Below are 19,569 nucleotides of genomic sequence, written 5' to 3'. Positions count from 1 at the left end.
ATCTTCTCCCAAACCCAATTAATGGTCTATTGCTGCACAACCGTTTGATGAAATCTCACCTAACATCCCTATTACCACAATAGGACCACAATATCACAAATTTGATATTTTGTTCAAAAAAATATTCCTGTGATCTTCTGCTTCAAAATGTGTGCGGCAGTTTTTAACGCCTGATACTCCGGAGGACACGGTGAAAGGAATCAAAGACACTGGAACATTTCCTGTAAGTCCATTTATGGGCTGTCACAGCCAAATCCTTGGTGAAATTCTGCTTAACTGAGTCTTACTGTCAGGATGTCGCACTAATGTAGACACTTTATTACAAGAAAATCCCACCGGCACCTTCCCAGCTGGAGCTGGAGTCACGTGCCGGCCTTAAACGACAGGACAATCTTGGCGTATCTCTAAATCGCAGCATAAGCTCCAAGTGGAGGGCAACGACTACGCCAAGCGCTGACTTCCACTGGGCATCAGCATGGCTTGTTTTCCTCATTATGTAGCTTTCTGAATCGCAACCAAAACATCTAATGTTACTATTTGATTGCTGTGTGCACTGGCAATTTTAAAGTGTCTAAATGTAATATTTTATATAACCTGTGGATTCTTGACAAGCTCCAAACCACTCATTATGATGTGGGCACACTGTATGAGCGTCTTATTAGAGGTGTGCTGTCTCGCTGGAATGACTCCCTTACCAGTGGCAGATCACATTAGCACCAGCTCCTTAATGCCGCAATATCACACATCAAGTGACCCTGAAACAATTTAGTACTCCCACTCACAGCAATATCACCCAAACACAGTTTTCATTGGCAGGATAAACCTGCCATGTTTTTTTATTCCACCTAATCATCTGCCTGCAAAATCAATCCATCTCGATCACTGCCTGTTGCGGGTCTTTGAATCCCTCCTCCCCTTCCTCCCTCACACCATCTGTCTCTCTTCCCTTGCTTCCTCCCAGCAGCCCTCCTTCAATCATTTTTTCATAACTCCTCCATCTCTCCAGCCTGTCCACCCTCATAAGCTCTCTGTCTTCTCCCACCCCCTGCTGCTACACACTCCCTGCATTAAACATACATACCACATTATATATACACACCTCATGCAGTGTGTGCCTTTGTGTGCGCAGATTTCACAGCAAAGTAAGAAACCTATTGGCTAATGATTGCGGAGCACGGTGGCATTGACACCGACCACGCCTGCAGAAGCAACACGTTAGCCGTCTCAGCTGCTGACCGGCTCATTATCATTTAGAGCTGCTCGCTGCACAAACTACACACCCACACGGTCTGTCGCTAACTCCTGACAGGAATTAGAATTATGTGAAAGTCAGGAAGAGAGAGATTCTTACAGTCACTATTATGTAGTGCCAAAGTCCAGGGACCCAGCCTCTCATATGCCTTTTTTTGTTCCCATAGGAGACAATGTTGGTATGTGGTGCTCGTTAGCACACCCCGTGTCGCTTCTCCACCCCTCACTCATGCCTTCTCTCTCTGTCTATTAAAGTCTGGGACACAATTATCCCCATTCTCTGTCTCTCTCTTTCACCCTCCATCTCTCTCGCTCACTGTGAATGAGAGTCTGGAACACAATTACCCCTGTTCTCCCTCTCCCTTTCTTGCACTTTATCCATCCCTCCCTCTCTCTATCTCTCTCTCTCCACCTCTTATGGCTTCAGGAGGAGTCTGTGAAGGGAGCAGCTGCTGAAATATTTATTGATCTGTTTTCCACAGTTTTATTTATTTCCCTCTCTTCCTTCGTGCCCTCCCTTCCCCTCCGCCAAGACCCAGAAACACCTCCAGCACCGCGAGATGTCAGAGGCGGCGGAGGGGCTGAAAATCCACAACATGAAACCATTATTTAGCATTTGTTGCGCCCGGTAGTTTTACCTGTGTAAACAAAACAAGAGGATGGGATGAAGGCAAATGTGAGAACAACAACATCAGCGAGAGCGAAAACAGATGCGGCGCAGATTGAGCCGTGAGACAGGTGGATTGTTTGGTATGTTTTAATGCTGGCATCCACTGCAGGGGGTTGTTGACAGGAAACACCAAGGTGCTGCTCTTTTTTCCATGTAAAGGAAGTTGTACACAACTGCAGGCTATTGAAGTAGTAGTAGTAGTCATGGCAACAATGCCCTGAGCAATTATAATTACAATGGAAACAGTGTTAGTACTGGACTAAATGGATTCAGTGATGAATCTGACGTTATCTCCGCGTAATTAAAGGGCTTCCGTGCTATCGTATGTCCCCGTGGTAAATATCAGCGCGGTTAACCGGGAGTTTTGAGGTTACTCCAACGGCGAGCAATTCAGCAGTCATTTGAAACTAATGTTTTTCTCCAGCCTTCTGTTGTAGCACAAATGATTTAACTTACACACACACACGCACACACACACACACAAGGGAAGAGATCACACACATAAACACATGCACACACTGAGACACACACACACACAAAAAAAGCTAAGTCCCATCACCAGGCATGGCCTGCATTAGTGCCTAAGCCTTTTCCATTGATTTGCCGGCGAGCTCCTTGTCTTTTGGTAATGAGGACAGGGAGAGAAGCGGGACCCTCGTCCCTCCCGGCTCCCCTAGGACAAGCCGCCTGCACTAATCTGAATTGTGTTTCCAATGATGCTAACTCCCTGGCACAAAAAAGACTAGAAGGAGGAGGAATAGAGGGGGAAAAAAATCACACAGCGCTCTCTCTCCCCCTCTAACAGTATTCATTCCCCCTTAAATGTGTAACATCTGCACATCACCAAACAAGAAAACATCTTTCTCTCCCTCTCTCTTTCTCCCTGCAGATAGCTCAATCTGCAGCGTGGACTGAAGCATTGAAAACCAGAGGGAAGAAATTTGCACTGCTGAGACTTATTCGATTTTCTCTATATGAACGCTATTGAAAAGAGATCAATGAGAGTTATTAATACCCAAGCTGATGTGTGTGTATATATAAAGATGTCCCCTTGTCTCCTCCGTGGTTTGGCTCCATTGGCTTTCCATTGATTTACCGCTCACACCTTTAGAGGGGGAATTGTTGAAATTCATCTTCCCAGTGGTCCATGTAAAGGTGCTATTCCACAGTGTATGCATGCATACGTTCATTTCTGTGTGTGTGTGTGTGTGTGTGTGCGCTTGCGTGGGCGGTGGTTGATGTGAGTACACGAGCCACCACTTATTCCTGCTTCTACAGCCACTCTTCTGCCTCTTGAATGATCCTTCTTTTGCACGAAATAAAACATAGCCTTTTTTCATTTGTTACTACGAGAGCCAGTGTTCATATTCACATCCTAACCGAGCCAGATCTTAAAGCTGGGACTGGGATGCGGGGACGACGAGGGGAGGTTGTAACGAAGCGAATTACCACAGTAATTAAACACAGTAAAACTACCTGTCCCGAGCTGAGAGCTGTCCCAGTTCCTTTCCATTACACTGAACTCCATATATTATAACTGTAATTATAATTGCAAACAAGCCTAGCTGTAATCATTATTTATGACACTGACACTATGTGTAATTGCCAACCCCCGAACCAATATGTGAGGCCCAGTGAAGTGTTTATCAAAACCGACAGGAGAAATCTCGAGGGCAGCGAGGTTGTACCGGGCCCGCCTATCGTCCGCGGCAACACTGTGGCTAACCATCCTCAAAGGATTTGAACCTGTGACCTCTCAGTCACCGCTTTGGCCAGATAGCTGCTAACACCACGAGAGGCAGAGTTCAGTTTCAGCCTGGCAGGTCGCGGGGTCACCAGCTCAGGGGTTATTCATCTCTGTCTAGTCTTGTAATTGGAAATGCTGCAAAACCCAAGGAGTGAGGGCATGATAATGAAAACCACTCAACATCCCTCACTGTTCTGGTCTTTTTAGTATTGCCACTGATACCTGCCACCCCTTAAATAAAGAGTTTGAGCTGCTTCCTTTTGGACGAAGGAACAGACTCCCCAGAGCCAGGCGCAATAGATTACAACATTTCTTTTTAGAAGCTCGCTTAATTCACAGCCTTTGTAGTTACAAAAAAGACAGGGCCTGTCTTAGTTTCCTATTATCCAATAGCTTCTTTTTTAACTTGTTCTTTTTTATTTATTTTTATAAATGTACTCACTGTTTGTCGTTTTTTATGGTTCCTGTGTTACTCTTTCTAAATCACATTTCTTTTTTTTAATCTGTTTTTTTGATGGATGAGTCTGCTGTGGTGTCTGGCCGTGTTGCAAGCTGAATTTTCCACACAGTTCAATAAAGACTGAACTGAACTGGTTGTATTTAACAAGCCTTGATGTGGATCCTCAACACCTTGGAATCTAATAACAATACTGTTAGTGGTTGTTCATTATTGATTGATTCCATGAGTTGTATTCATAAGGCTTAAGTCATGGTACAATAGCTTTCTTGTTTCTACATGACTATTTTAAGTCAGATCAGTCCGCCATGTTACACTGCCATGTTTCTACAGTAGCCCAGAACAGACAAACCAAACACTGGCTGTATAGAGCCATTCGTGTATCCACATTGGGAACCGTAGTTAGCGGCCCCTTTGCAATGAGCCAAACAGCATCAGAGAAATACTTATTTGTGATGTGAAACTGCTTTATTCAGTGTTATTTTTTAATTTTTTTAACTGGTTTAAATCAGTGGATCTGTTTGTTTTGAGAGAAAAAAACTTTGACATATAATTCAGCTTCTGGTTAAAACCTGAACGTCTGGATCTTGTGCTGGGATAGACATTTCAGCATCAGGAAAACACTGATTATTAATGCGAAACTGCTTTCTTCTGTGTTTTCATCAGCTTAAATCACCTGCCATGTTCTCTTTGGAGAGAAAGATACATCTGCCAGTAATTCAGCTGCCGGTTAAAACCTCCATAACTATGAACACTAAGGGGATTGTAACCTGGAGTTCAGCATGTTGCAATCTGCAATCCCCACTGCTAGATGCTGCTAAATCCAGCGCCCCGCTCGTTTAAGTCAGATAAATGTAGTGATAATATGACAAATCTTCAGTATTTGACTCCTTTCAAGAACTACATTTTCAAAATTACAAAAAAAACTTTAAATTGTTTGCACCCTCTGATGCCTTTACCCACAGCCCTTTCAAACGTTGCTTCTCCAAGAACACTGGAAGATTCTTAAAATAAATCTAAATTAAAACATGTCTCACGACTCTTCACCAGTATACCATGCCTTATTAGGCCATCCTTTATCAGTGTGGCAACGTGTTTTCATTTTGAGATATTAAATCTCTGTGGTTAATTAAAATGAAGTTTCCATAAAACACCAAACTTACCAATTCCTTTTCCATCACAGCACCTGTCTCTGCCAGTCCAAGGTCAAAACACAGCTAGATTTTCTCCAGGTACTACCTTGTCTCCATTATGTGCGAGGAACAGATTCAGTGGAAGGTGCTGGACGCACAGCTCCACAGGCCACCACAGAGCGGCAAGAGAAATAGAAAAAGTCACACCCAAGGGGAAAAAAATCAGACCACAGACCCACTCCAGGCTGGTTAAACCTCCAACCCTTGTCCCCCGAGGCCCTCGAGACAAAATCCAGGCCCTCTCACTCCAACACTTGCAGATAAATAAAACCTGCCAAAATGGCAGAGCATTTCTAAGCCAAACATGGAGAACAACAGCACACAGAAAACCATGGATTTCAAAGGCAGGGAGAAAAAGCAGAGTCCCCTCCAGAATAGGAGCGCAAGGCATCTGTTGATGCTGGCATCTCCCTTCTCTTCATCTCCAAGCCAAGACTGGTGATCCAGTCGAGTGTGTGTGCCTGTATGCGCGCGCGTGTGTGTGTGGTGTGTGTGTCTGTGTTTGTGTGTGTGTGTGTGAGGGGGCGAGACGAAAGAGGGTAGCTACTTGCTAACATGTGCAATGCGCATTGACCCCACTTGGCCCCCATATGTTGCTCAAACAAGAAGGATGGCGAGCTACAATGCGACCCCACCTGTTTTCACCTGTGTTCCTGCCTTGTACACTTCCTCTTACCAGAACCTCCATCACAGCAGTGCATGTTGGTGGGAAGATCCATCTGTTGGACTGTTTGAACATTAGTGACATGCATGTACAGTGTGAAAGCTGGATTTCCTGAAATAAATGCGTTAAGGATATCTGTCGGGCAGAAATCTGATTTTTAAATGTCTACGTGTGGCATTAAAATAAAATCCCTTGATATATAACCTTAAACGTCCTCTGCTGTGATATATGTAGCCCCGTAAGCAGAGGCAATTTCTCTTGTCATCTTCATTTTTCACTGAATCAATGACGGCATTATTCTCATTATCAGATCTTGCAGGTTTCTGTCACAACAGAAATCCTTTGAGCGGAGGGTAAATTGTTTAATTTTGTGGGGATGTGTGTGTGGATACATTCACAGCCTTAATATTCCATAAGCCTCGCAGTGTCTGGTCTCATAGATGAAACAGGTTTCGGTTAATTGCAGACAGCTTGTGTGCCAGAAATACATAGATATTTCACTGTATGTAAGAGCGGGCACCTGGCCATCCACCTTTCTAGCGTAATGGCTCTCAAACATTTCAAGTGAAAGAAAAGGGAGAATAAATGTTGAAGGGAAGAGGCATGACAGCATGCCAGGAGCTGGCCATCGTGCCCATGGAGTGGTTTGTACATTCACACGCCAAGCCAGTAGGAAACCTTTGAATAGCCTAATTGTGTTTTGCAGAAAAGACAAAGCCCTTTTTCAACCTGGCTGGCATTGTACAGGTCTGCAAACACATTTTACTATCTGCTTCTGAGGGGTATGAAAGATAAAATGGTGCTCTCTCTTAATAATTATTTGTTGTGCATAATGTGAAGTGGCTAAATGAGTGATAATCACCGTCAACAGGAAGAAACATCCTCAGGTACTCAAAATCCTGTACAGCCATTCAGGGGAATTTGTCATATTCATCATTAAGCGGGCAACAATAACTCAGACAATCTGCTAAACAATGGTGGTGAAGCATTAAAGCGACCACAGACCACACTGGCCTGACTCTTAGAGACACCGATACAAAGGATTATTTCACTGCTGCATGATTTATCACGCAGCGGACGGTGCCCTTTTAACAGTCATGTACTTCCTTTATAATGCATGCTTTCCATGCTTAAAATACAAACGTGTTGTGGACCCACAGCAACTCTGAGCAGCAGGAGGGATCCCTCTCTGAGATGAATCTCATTCGCATGTGCTGTAATGTGCACAACTCACGTCAATATCCAATCATTCCTCAACTGTAGCGTACGTGATTGGTCACACCTTCACATTGCCAAAAAAACCCCACAGGTTACAAATTCAGAGGGCTGAGGGCTGAAATGAGACTCAGTGGTTGCAGGGTTGGTTTGTGTGGTGCTGAGCCCATTGTGTTTGTGTGCTGTGTGCACGTCCTGCAGGGCTGTCCGTCTGCTCTCTGCCTGGTGTGGAGAAGGGGCTTGCTGTGGCAAGCCAACCATGACCAGCTGGGCTCTCCTGCCCACAAGGAGCTCAGGAGCAGGAGGCTATAGCCCGTCTGCATCTGCACGTTGTTAACCTCACATCTTATTGCACTGACACATCAATTATTGTTATTAAGGGGCCAGAGTAATTTATTTATATACTGATTTCCCACAGGATGAAGGCAGGACTAATTGAGCCAGGTGTGTGTATTTGTGTATGTGTGTTCAGATGGGAAAGGGAAAATTAGAGAGTGAATGCCATGCACAACTAATATACAGTGGGACATCCCATAGCATGGTGAGAGTATTAGGGGGATGACATGATGAAAAATGCAGGAGGATTTTAAATACTCCCTGGTCAGCGTTCCCTGTGGACGACAACAACATAACAACACTGTCTGCTTGTGTTATTCATAATGAAGCAGTTTAGAATCTGAATCTGCTGGTGTCCGTTATCTCGACACTGTAAAAGAGCAGATGAATGAAGTGTGTTTTCCTCCTTTGTTGAGCTTTGGGGAAGATGTTTTACGCCAGTGATGAAAGAGGAAATATAGACTTCACCACCCAGTGCATGTTTGACCCCCTCAGCCCCCCAACTGTCCATCCTTCTGCATTTATCTCCCCGTCTCTCTCTCTCGACCTTGGTTTTGAAGACAGAGAACAAAATACTGTCTTTCCCTCCTGAGTCTCTCTGCATTGCTTCTATCTGTACTTAACCCCCCCCCCCAACCCCAACGACACCCCCCATCCCCAGCTTTCTGTGAACATTCCTTTACTCCCCCCCTCTTCGCACTGGTGGTGCGTCGTGAGCGTGGGATACCAGGCCATTCAAGTCACGTAAAGGAATGTTCACAGAAAACTGGGGATCTATTTTTTTCTCCATAGTAAACATCTTAACATGCATCACTCGTTGCTTACACTGAACCACGAGGTTGGCTTGGAGATGAACCTGGCGCTGCGCTCGCACGCACGCACTCGTGCACGCACAAAGACGCGTGCACACACTCACACGCGCACACACAGCATCTCTCTCTTCATTTATCTCCGTGTGAGCAAATGGGAAGCTGGAGCGCAGTACAGCAGACACGCGTGATTCACAGGCAGGTAGACCCCCCCCCCTCACACACACGCACACACACACACACACACACACGCACACCACCACCACCACCCTCCTCCTCATCATTAGTATTCACCTCCACAACCGTTTTCAGGAAAATGAAAGGCGAAGATACATGCGTAGAGGCGCAGCAGCACAAGCACATAGCGAAAGTAGATGGTAAGAACTTACCTTTCGACAGCAGAACCAGCATCAAACCAGCAAACGCGTTCCGCAAGAGTGGGCAGCCCATGATGGAGTTGTGATTGATTTTCTGCTTGTTTTTGCAGCCAAATGCCTTGGTATTCCTCCTGTACGGTACCGTTGCGGGGAATCTGTGTATTTAAAAAAAATAATAAAACGACCCAATGGATGAATGTCAACAGCAATAGTCCAACGCTTCTACATGTGACTGGACGAAAACATCATCCAGTTGACTTTTCCTTTTGATGACCCGCGTCGGACAGAGATGCGAAGAGAGCTGTTCTCCTGTGTAGACTCTGTCAAGCAGAAAAATATCACAGCAAAGAAAAAAAAACAAATATCCCAGACACTTAGTTTGTCTCTCAATGCCTTGCAAGAAAATATTTCAGAAGACACATGAGACGAAAAAGGAGGAGTTTAAACTGTCCAATGACTTGACAGTGCTATGGTTGTTTGTTTGGTTTTTTTGCCAGAGAACAGGATAGAGGTCTGTGCGTCCTGACCAGCCGCCACTTGAGCTTAATTAGCCTGCTCCCGTATGTCTCTGTTGGTATGCAGCGCGTCTCGTCGCTCCGCACTCAGCGCGTCGCAGGGAGCAGCAGTGAATTCGAGGCGCACAAGAAAGAGCATGATTGACAGTTCAAGGAGAGCCCCTTTCTCCCAATCACCGGCCCCAAGGAAGGAGGCGGGATTTACGATTGCACCGATGTCCCGCTCGCAGAGGCCGGCCCGAGGAGCTCCGTCGGCCAATCGGAGGCGCGCGGTGGGCGGGCAGACCGCGAGGCGAAGCACGGCGCGGTGATAATGCAATGTGATTTATAGCCAGTTCGATGTTGCTGCAGTACTCGGAGAAAACAGTCCACAGGGGGACAGGCGGGCATAATAACTACAGGGACAGAGGTGGGGGGGTGAGTTAGGGGCAGGTGGAGCCATATGGGCTCCGGCGCATGGGTTTTGGAGACGATAAATGAAAACAGAACGAGGTAGAATGACAGGTTGTGCTGCTGATAAGCAGATGTTGCTCAATTGCTGAAAGTGAACACTGTCAGACCAGAGACGGTAAAGCCTGTAAAGAGGAAGTGAGAAAATTGCCCACATGCAAAGAAGTTGTGGTAACACTAGGTGGACTGTTGCAGTGGCATATCCAGACTTTTTTTGGGGGGGGGGGCAAGTGGGGCCCTGACTTATGCAGGGGTGACATGGAGTTTGAGCACAGCTATGGGCACACACATTGGCATAGCTTTAAATTACCATTTTTGTCTGCACTATGCGTACATACTTAAATCACAAAAAATGCAGTGTTTTACCTTCCTGTTTATTGTTTAGTTTAAAAAATAAATAGACCCACCAATTGCAACAGAGTGGCACCACACAAATCCTAAGCAAAGCTTCCATACTTTATTAAAGAATTTGCTCCTCCAAAAGCAAATAGTAAAATAGCAAGTATAAAGTGCCAACAAAATCAGGTACCAAAATTTAAAATGAATATACATTTTAGCAGTTGTATCAATTTATTTGTATGTAAAATTAGTCAAGCTAAACACTACTCTGGCACATTACTGCCTCTCAGATTTAAGACTAAATTGCACCTTCAAAGAACCATTCAGTTTACTGGTCAAACAGTCCAAAACTGACTGGGCAGATTGCAAATCATTATGGGACCCCACCCCAGGCCACCCCAGGCCATTACCTAGACACACCCCTGGTGTTAGAGCAGCCAGTAGCAGCACTGCAGAAAGCACCCCATCTGACTTAATCACATTGTTGACTTAATGGCAGGCGACATAAACCCATGCAGGAAGACACTTTATATTTATACAGAAGTACTAATGAGCCATTTAAAAACATGTTCTCTTCATCTATGTGTTGCATCTGGTACTAAAAGTAAGAAGCCGTTGCTTATAGTGAGGATCTAATTTTCTTTAAAAGGCCTTTCACGTGGTGAGATAATCATCTTGCATGAAAGCAGAGGCAGACGCCGACTACTACACAGGAAGCTTTGAAACTCCTAAAAAAAATTGATTGCTATATTTATGAATACTTCCCTAACATTTGGCCCTTTGTTACATTCATATTGCATCATCAGCGGACCTCCTCTGTCAAAAAACACACAACATGCTGCTCATGCAGCATGCAGCTCATGCAGCGCCCATTGGCTCCATCCCTTGCAATATTTACTTTATGCTTGACATGATTATTTCATTTTCCTTTTAGCTGATGTATTGTTCTATTTGACTAATACACTTGTTTCTCTATTCCCAAATAACCAATTAATGCTTTATTACTGCTGAGTGCATGGGTAACAAAGCACCATTTTATGATTTACAGTTTTTGGACAGAATTAAAATAAATACAGTTGAGGATTTACTGCATATCTGCCTCATGATGAAAGATGGAGAGCGATAAACGAGCAAGAAAACCCTGGACTGATTAATGAGTCGCTAATCAAAGCCCAGCATTAGTTACTAACATTGTGTGATTTGTTTGTAAATACTTAGTATTCACTATTAATTAGATTTGACACACTGGAGGGAACCTGGAGCCAGTCATGTTCATGGTGTTAACCACTGGCTCATTAGGCTGTTATTTCAAACTAATGATCCAATGTTTCTTCTGACTTTTGACTTCTTACTGATGCAACATGTATGATTTATGAATACTGCAGATGATAGATAGATAGATAGATAGATAGATAGTCCCAGTTTTTATGTAAATCAGCTGCAGCAAACAGTATCCCCCTTTACACTGCCTGTTCAAGGCAGTAATATCGTGCAGTTATGTCGCCTCGCCATTCTGTATATAAGGTATAATTGCGGAATGGGAGGATAGTTATCTTTCTATTAAGGGATGTGTGGGCCAAATCTGTGTCTGTATAAACAAGATAGCAAGCAGGATGGGACCAAGGGCAGGACAGATGCGATGTTTCGATGAAATGTTATGTGTTTAGTGTGTGTATCTGTAGGAGATTTAAAAAGCAGCTGGTCGCAGTTAGTAGTTAACTCAAAAAAGAAGAAGAGCAACCGCAAATGTCAGCAAATTGAGAAAACAATGACAGTAGGTTTTATGTCACATTAGAGGCTGATGCTGTTGTGTTTCATGTCACGCCTGTAACATCACTTTTGATTCCGCAATGCCGACATGCTGTCTAAAATCATGCATTGGAGCAGAATGATGCCGCCGTCATTTGGTGCTGTGTAAAGATGAAAAGGGGGCATAATAAAGGGACTTTTCAGCACAAGCTGTGTGTAAAAAGAGCTACTGAGAACATCAATATAAAGATAATACAAGTAATTGAATAAAGAGAATAGGTCTAGTCTTTTGCCTGAGGGAAAACTCAATTCAACATGGCTTATACACCCTTAACTATATGCTATTGTTTGTACAAAACAATTAAGCCTCGCACAGTGCGCCACACTGTTTCTCTAATCAGCATGTCCTCCTCCTCTTGGTTTGGACATACAGTATTTGCACTGGAATGCCGCAGGACAGTTATTGTACAGCTTCCACATTAGCATAGAAACATTGCCTCTGCATGACACTAAAAACTGTGAGCCAAACAACAGATACTGTATATGCAGTGCGGAGCTTCATTAATGGTATTCATGATTGCAATCAGTAATTCAGCTGGGGTTCTGTCAACTCCCAGATATTATTTATAGACCTGTCACAAGTTGCAGTTTGTTTGTACTCAGTTGTTCCAAGTTATTCAATAAAAAGTAGAAGCACATGCGAAAATGTTGACATAAATTTGCATTTTGACTCAGATTTTACAAAGCCAATTACCCTCAGACCTCAGCTGCCCCCATCTTTCTGTATGACATTCTGAGTAGTGCGGGAGCGGAGTGAGAAGAAGACACAGGAATGTTTCTTAATTTTGGGAAGACTGACATGCATCAGCATAAGGAAAAGGTGCTGCATTTTGCATTTGCAATTAAAGGCAAAAAACTAATTTACACATGCAGCACTTTCTGTAGACGACAGGCTCCCGTGTAGGCGCATATTTCGAGTGTGTGTTGTATTAATTACGGTGGTTCTCAACAGTATATAGTTTATTTTCTGTGCCAAAACAATGCTGATGGTGAAGCCAAAATATACTTAGGCTCTAGACCTTCTGAGGGGAAAGTGAGTGACTTTGTTTAAACAGAGACAAAAAAAAGATGCGATTCTTTTTCTTAAGATGTGATGTTAACGTTACTATGATGTTGGTATAAAAAATAGGCCGTAGGTAAAACCTGTCTGTTTGAAAGCCACACAAATGCTGGAGCATCAAGTGCCACAGACTAAGCTTTATCTTCAAGCTTTCATAAAGATTTCGGTAGGCTGTAGTTTCGCACTAAAACAGCACAGTGTAACAAAAAGTTGCTGGAGGTCAAGATGGTGGAGCTCATGTATATTAACTTCAACTAAAACGAACCAGGCTAAATTCACAGTAAAGATTTTTACTATGAATAAACTGCAACCTCCAAGGCTAAACATTAAACCAATGTGGAAGTGCCAAAAACTGCAGCTCACTGAATGACCAATTGAGGCTAGCTCTAGTCGATCCTCATAGACCCACAAGTTAAAATGCCGAACTTTACAGTAGAAATAGACATGTTTATAACCTGGTACAGTACAGCAAACTTCCCTGTTCATGAAAACTGTAAAGGGGTCATTTTTAGGCCCAAGTTACGAATTTTTAACAGGGGGGCCTGCTTGAGTGACATGTGTCACTACACACTGTGAGTCAGATCCACCCCTTGCTCCTCCACAGCCTCAACCTCTATCCTAATTTGTTCACTTCTGACTCAATATTAAAAAAACAGCAATGGTGTAAATGCCGAACTCAAGGCTTCAAAATGGCAGGTTGCACAAAAATTAATGAATTTGTTTGTTTTTGGCTTAAACATGACAAGCTGTCACAAGGATTATCAGCATTTGTCTGAAAGGTTTAAGGGCCCTGACACACCAAGCAGGAGGTCAGCCGTTGGTCAATGTTGGGCCGTCAGTGAGCATCTGTCGGCTCAGTTTTTGTGGTGTGTCCTGCATTGTTGGCACTTGTTGACCCATGCCGGCCCTTGTTTGCTTTATTTCAGCCAATTCACCATATTGAATTGGCGTCCAACCCAGAGAAGTGAAATCATTCTGATTGGCAGTTCAGCTCAGTGCATGTGAAGAGAAACAGAAGTGAGGAGAGCAAACAAACAACTGAAGTCAAGGGGCGGGTGAGATCGAAACAAACATTTCAACATCAGGCTGTGTTGTCAGATGTCTTCCAGTTTGCATGACAAATAGTGACTAGACCTGCCCGCTGGCATGGAGAGTTATTCCCTGTCACGCTGGCGCGGAACATACGTGTTAGTTGGCCGTTGGCTGTAGTCTTTGCCGTGTGTTCAGGTGCAACTTTTTGGCTTCGACACAGGTTCCGTTAGGTAACGCAACTGTCGACTTTAGCCGCTAGTTTAATGTTTGTTTGGTGTGTGTCCTTAAGGTGAAGCAGTGTGATTAGAAATAGTAAACAGGAGACAAGCGACACGGCCAAATAGTGTTAATGGCATGTCTTTAAAAACATGTCATATTGTCATCTTCTCTCCCCCACAAATTCCACCATGCCTGGCCCCAATTTTGTGCCACAGATTCTCTTTTTAGAGTGTGTGGCCTTTTTTTTCAAAATGGTTGCTATCTCATGTTGGAGTGACAAAAATAAATTATTATGTATTGAATAGATTTATATTATCAGCTAAGGGCTGGAATAAACAGGAATGGACTAGAGCAAGTTATTATCTCTTTATATCTTCTGGCTGCTTAGTTTAAAATCATCTTGGCTGTTAAGTCTGCTGCAATGTTTTCAAATTTCCATCGATTTATTGTGTTCAATTACTTTTTTGATCTAAAAGCATTATTGTCTCGGTGTCTGATTTTGTCCCTGAAGGCAACACTGCAGAGAAAAAACATGGAGATATGGAAGGCCTGCAGAGACTCACTAAGTCGACTTACAGAGATGGATAGTGGACACACATTTCAGACTACATGTGGGAGGAAAACATATATTGGTAGAATAAGCAAATAGAGAAGAAAAGGGGGGAAAAAAAGTAAAGATAGCAAGTGAAGGCATGTAGACAGAAGGAGGAAGGTACGTGTTTAAGGCTTGAAATGAATGTGTGTTCTTGTTAAGTCATTTAAAATGTTGACTGAAAGCAAAGCAATGCAAAAGACAGTTGGCTCTGTAAAACAGGAAATTATGTTATGCAATGGACAGGGCAGCTTCTTAGGTCTGGAAAAAGAAAATGGTCCCGAATTACTTTCGGCTGAGCTTTTTCAGGCCCTTTTGCTCACACAAGAGCACAAGACTGGTTTCTGGAGAGGAAGACCTCATCTTCTTCGGCAGTAACACTAATTAGAGTAGTCATCTCAAAGCTCTGACCTTTTGTAGACCTTTTTTGAATTTACCTTCAGTCTTTAATTTCCTTCTACGTGAATGTTTTTACAGATGCCGCAACCCGTTATTGTAACTAATTTCTGACTTAATAAATCCAATCGTTTTTGCAAAAATGTCTTATCATCATCTCCATTTTTTATGACTTTGGTGAGTGACCACTTTCTTGTAGTCGGCCTTGTACAGAGATAACAAGCTCTTGCTCATTGTGCAGTCATAGCAAAGACAGAGTCATTATTAAATACCTTTTGCTGCCTTGTGTAAGAGATGAAATCTTAGAGTCACAGTTATCAGGGTTGTTTGAAGCCTGATGGGGTCAGGATGCATTCTGGGGTGTGATTGACTGGCCACATTGCCAATGAGTGCCTCATTTTTCATCAGGAGGAGGAGCGCATAGGTTAGTTTGATGGATCGTAGCTTAGCCACGCTTTTGCACCAAGCTTTTTAAAATTCTGTGAGATGCACCGTAGCATATGTGTGCATATGTTTGTATCAGCTTCTACTCAGTAAGGGTATACGCCTGAGCCTATCACCTGCAGTCAGAGTCACCGAGACACCTTGAGAGCATGGGCTGAAATGACAGTAATTTCACACCCAATTAATAGAGTATAAAGCAGACCCTGTACTATAATGTCAGATGTTGGCACCTTGACGGTAAGGACAAACACGGAAGGACACCTTGCCGAGCTTGTTTGAAGAGCGGGGCAGTTTATGCAAACATGTCTGACTTGGAGTGCGTCTGGCTGGGGGAACCTGTCCCTGAAGTGTCTGCTGTAGAGCTACCAGTCGCGCTGAGACGCCCCACCAGACTGTTTAGTATGGTAATGTATGGAGATGCGGGCATGGGCACTTTTTCCCTCTCTCCCCTTGCTCCATCTTTAAGCCCCACACATTAATTGGCATGGCAGAAGCGGCAGTGACTTGGTTGTAATCATTGTCCCTCAGAGAACCCCACTGAGAAGGATTGAAGGAGAGAGGGACGGAGGGAGAGTCTCGAAAAGCCTGCCCTCTGAGTTATGTTATCCCAAGAGGTGCAAGGAAGCAGAGAGATTGGGAGGAGGGCGAGGAATATAAGGAACAAGGAAGGGGAAGACGGGGAGAAGCTGGAGAGGAAATTGTCGTGTGAGCTCCCCCTGCTCCCGGAGAAATGGAGGACTGCAGATGGAAGGCGAGGAGAATTGGATAGGAGATTCATGTAGGGGATTATGGATGGAGATTGATAGTTGGATCAGTGGTGAAAAGGGTATAGGGGGATGGTGGTGAGGATGTTTGATCGACATGGAGAAGATGAGAAGGGAGTGGTGAGTCAGAGGAAGATGACAGAGGTCGATCGACACTAAAGCTCCACCTGTTGCACCTAAATTGCTTTTCATGCTCCGCAAACTTTCCAAACTGAGAGAAAAAGGAACAGGAGTCACATTTCTAATTGATTTATTAACCATGAGCTATTAATCTGGCTCATTTCCACCGCTGATACAACACTTGCTGTTAGCGCCTCACAAGTTGATGTTGTTACATCCACTTTAAGCACACAATTGTTTTCACTGATGATTGCTGCCGCCGCAACACGCCACGCTTGTAAAGTACCTTGAAATTGAGGAACTGCATCTGAATCTGAAGAGGAGACGAAAAAGAGAGCCTGCCAAGAGATGGAGGAAATGGAGAAGAAGAAGAAAAACAAAAAGAAAAACTGAAGGCTTCTCCCTTTGAGGGTCAAAATGTAAATGCTGTACTCCATCGTGGCCAACGCTGCTAATTACTTTAACCAAAGGATGAGTGTGTGGATAAGTGTACGCAGGCATATATATACATGGATGTGTTTCCCCGAAGGCGGAGAATGATGGATAGTAAATGAGTGATGAAACACAGTGCGGGGAGAGTCACCTTTTAAGAAGCGAATAGAGCCTGAGCGCGTCAGGGAGTGCGGCCTTGAAGCCAGATCAAAGCCACGAGCCGAGCTGTAATAGATGATAGAATTTAATCATGTCTGCTGCCTAACGTACTCTGTCTCTCTCTCTCTGTCTCTCTCTCTGTCTCTCTCTCTCTCTCTCTGTCTCTCCCTCTCTCTGTTTTATGGCTTTCGAAATGCAACTGCCATTTTCCATTCATTTTAATTCGCCACTCCATCAAATTTTTCCATCACTGCACTGCAACACTGACTTTCTAGATGCGAGTCACTGACATGGGCTATTGAAGTACAATCATACAAAAAAAAAACATCAGTGTAATTACTTTATTCGTGATGTCGGATCGGCCGGTCGTGTTTCATGTCACATCAGTGCCTTAGTTAGCGTCCGCTGGTTGCCTTCTGGCACTGAGGAGGCCTTTGCTGCTGAGCTCTGTCGTTTTCCCTCAGTCCGAGAATAAGTGCTGCGTCTCACTCCGCGAACCATCCCCTACTAATTAAAAACTTCTTAATGATAGTACTTCAAGAGCATTCCTCGTGCCATTAATCATCCAGATATCTCATAGATCTTGAAACAAATGGGCAGCAAAAAAACTTTTCACTGGTTGGAAGAAAAAATAGCATGCTTCATTATCATCAAGACTACTTTTGCATCCATTTGTATCCATAAATGTTGCACTTTAAGTAGCAACTCATTAATCAATGATACATTTGTGGGAATTATTGAACTCTGACTCAGCCATAAGGCAGCAGCAGCAGCAGGGTTTGGTTTGGATTAGTCCAGTTAAAATCCTTACAGGAGAGGCCGTGAAACACTTTGCTCTGAGCCTGAATTTGTAGTCTTGCAGCCAACAGAAATGTGGCATTGATGAATAACTGGTATCAAAGGTAGATATCTATCATGGATAACCATGCCAAGTGCCATAGTTTTAAGCTTTGAGCATGTCTGCTTATGACTGGCTCACACATCATCTCAGCCACTCCCGAGCGCCCTAATGGATTCTCTGCCCCCGTCGTCCGTCTCTCTCTGCCTCTTTTGTCCTTTTTTCATTTAACCGCACTAAAAGCAAATCATTCCTTATCTCTGCCTTTCTTTGATTTTATTTTTTGTTTCCAGTTGTTGTCTCGCTGCCCTTTTTATTTCCATCGCTGTCACCCATTATGACAGTCTTCCCTCTCCAGCCGAGTATTTCTCTGTCCCCCGTCTTACTTTCCCTGCTTCCACAGCTTCGCTCTCCGTCTCCACAGCTTGATTCAGCAGTAATGAGTGCAGCTTAAGGTGGGGCTGGCCTGAGGTGAGCTAGAGAGAGGCAGGGAGGTTAATGAGGATAGCAACCTCGCTTTTTGCCTGAGGTGTAAAAAGAGAGGAAATGGATAAGGGAGGGAGAGAGAGCAAGGGCCAGGGAGACAGACAGACAAACTGACAAGACAGTACTAACGTTTGCAATAATGAATTTAGCTGATGCACAAAAGCACACAAATCCGACAGTGTGACCTTCAGCTGAGGTCAAAAAGTATATTTGTGGGTTTGTGTGAGTAGACCATAAATCATTCATTTTATTGAAAAAAAGGTATGTACAACTTTTGAGGATTCATAATGATAAATAAATCAACAGTTATTATAATCAAACATGATGCATTATTGAAAAAATGTATTAATTTCAGTATGATAAACTATTTAGCCGTCTGGGTATTTTCAGAATGATTTCATTAATTGCCTCGCCAAGATTCCTACCGTTAAGAAAATTAAAAATCAAACAAGGACACACTGTGTCAAACATATGAAGCAGCCCACACAGTTCAACAGCTCTGCCAAAAGGAGGCGAGTGAATAATGCTGCTTCTTTCTCTGTAAACCTTCTCATTCATCCGAGCAACCACTGGGGACAAATTATTTTACTACCAGTTAGTAAGTTATAACAGATAAATGGAAAAAAATGAATCAATAAATTAACAAAAGAATTAACAAATGATGGGAGTGGTTCAGATCTCAAAATTCACATGAAAGTAGAAAGAGATATAAATCAATATCAAACTGAGACTAAACTTTAATAAATAAATAAAAAGCTTTGGAAAATTATAAACCCTTACTTGACTGACACATTAAATGGCGGCACATAAAGTGTTTTGCAGTTTTTTTGTGCTCCTTTACAATTTTGACAGTTTGTCACCTCCTCCTGTGGCTCCCAGTCACCTAAAAGTGATATCTCTTTTTCTGTCATCTTTTCACTTTTCCCTCCTTTTCACTCCCTCCTTCCTCCCACACATGTGCCCTTGTCATTATTTTCTTTGTTTTACTCCCAGATCAATCTTTCTCATTTCGTCCAGAATTGATTTCACTACCTCTTATCGTTGACGCAATCCGCTCTCACAGCCTCATCCAGTCCTATCCTGCTCCATCTTTTGCTCTTTTTCTCCTCCTCTATCTCGCTCTCCATCTATCCCGCTCTGCATTCCACTCTGGCTCATTACAAATGGGGCTCCTTTGCTCTGTACTCTTACTTGG

General features: G+C 43.5%; 1 protein-coding gene across 1 annotated transcript in view; it reads right to left on the bottom strand.

The window, feature by feature from the left end:
• Positions 1–9,170, bottom strand: part of iglon5 (IgLON family member 5) — a 111,782-nt gene extending 102,612 nt beyond the window's left edge. Inside the window, exon 1 of the mRNA XM_042490323.1 lies at positions 8,732–9,170. Within this exon, the coding sequence (XP_042346257.1) occupies positions 8,732–8,792 (61 nt within the window). The 5' untranslated portion in view covers positions 8,793–9,170. The remainder of the gene's footprint in view (positions 1–8,731) is intronic.
• Positions 9,171–19,569: the final 10,399 nt, after the last annotated feature.

Source organism: Plectropomus leopardus, chromosome 7, assembly GCF_008729295.1.
Source record: "Plectropomus leopardus isolate mb chromosome 7, YSFRI_Pleo_2.0, whole genome shotgun sequence".
NCBI lineage: Eukaryota > Metazoa > Chordata > Actinopteri > Perciformes > Serranidae > Plectropomus > Plectropomus leopardus.
The sequence above is the reverse complement of the archived record's forward strand: the minus strand, read 5'-3'. Positions and strand labels throughout refer to the sequence as shown.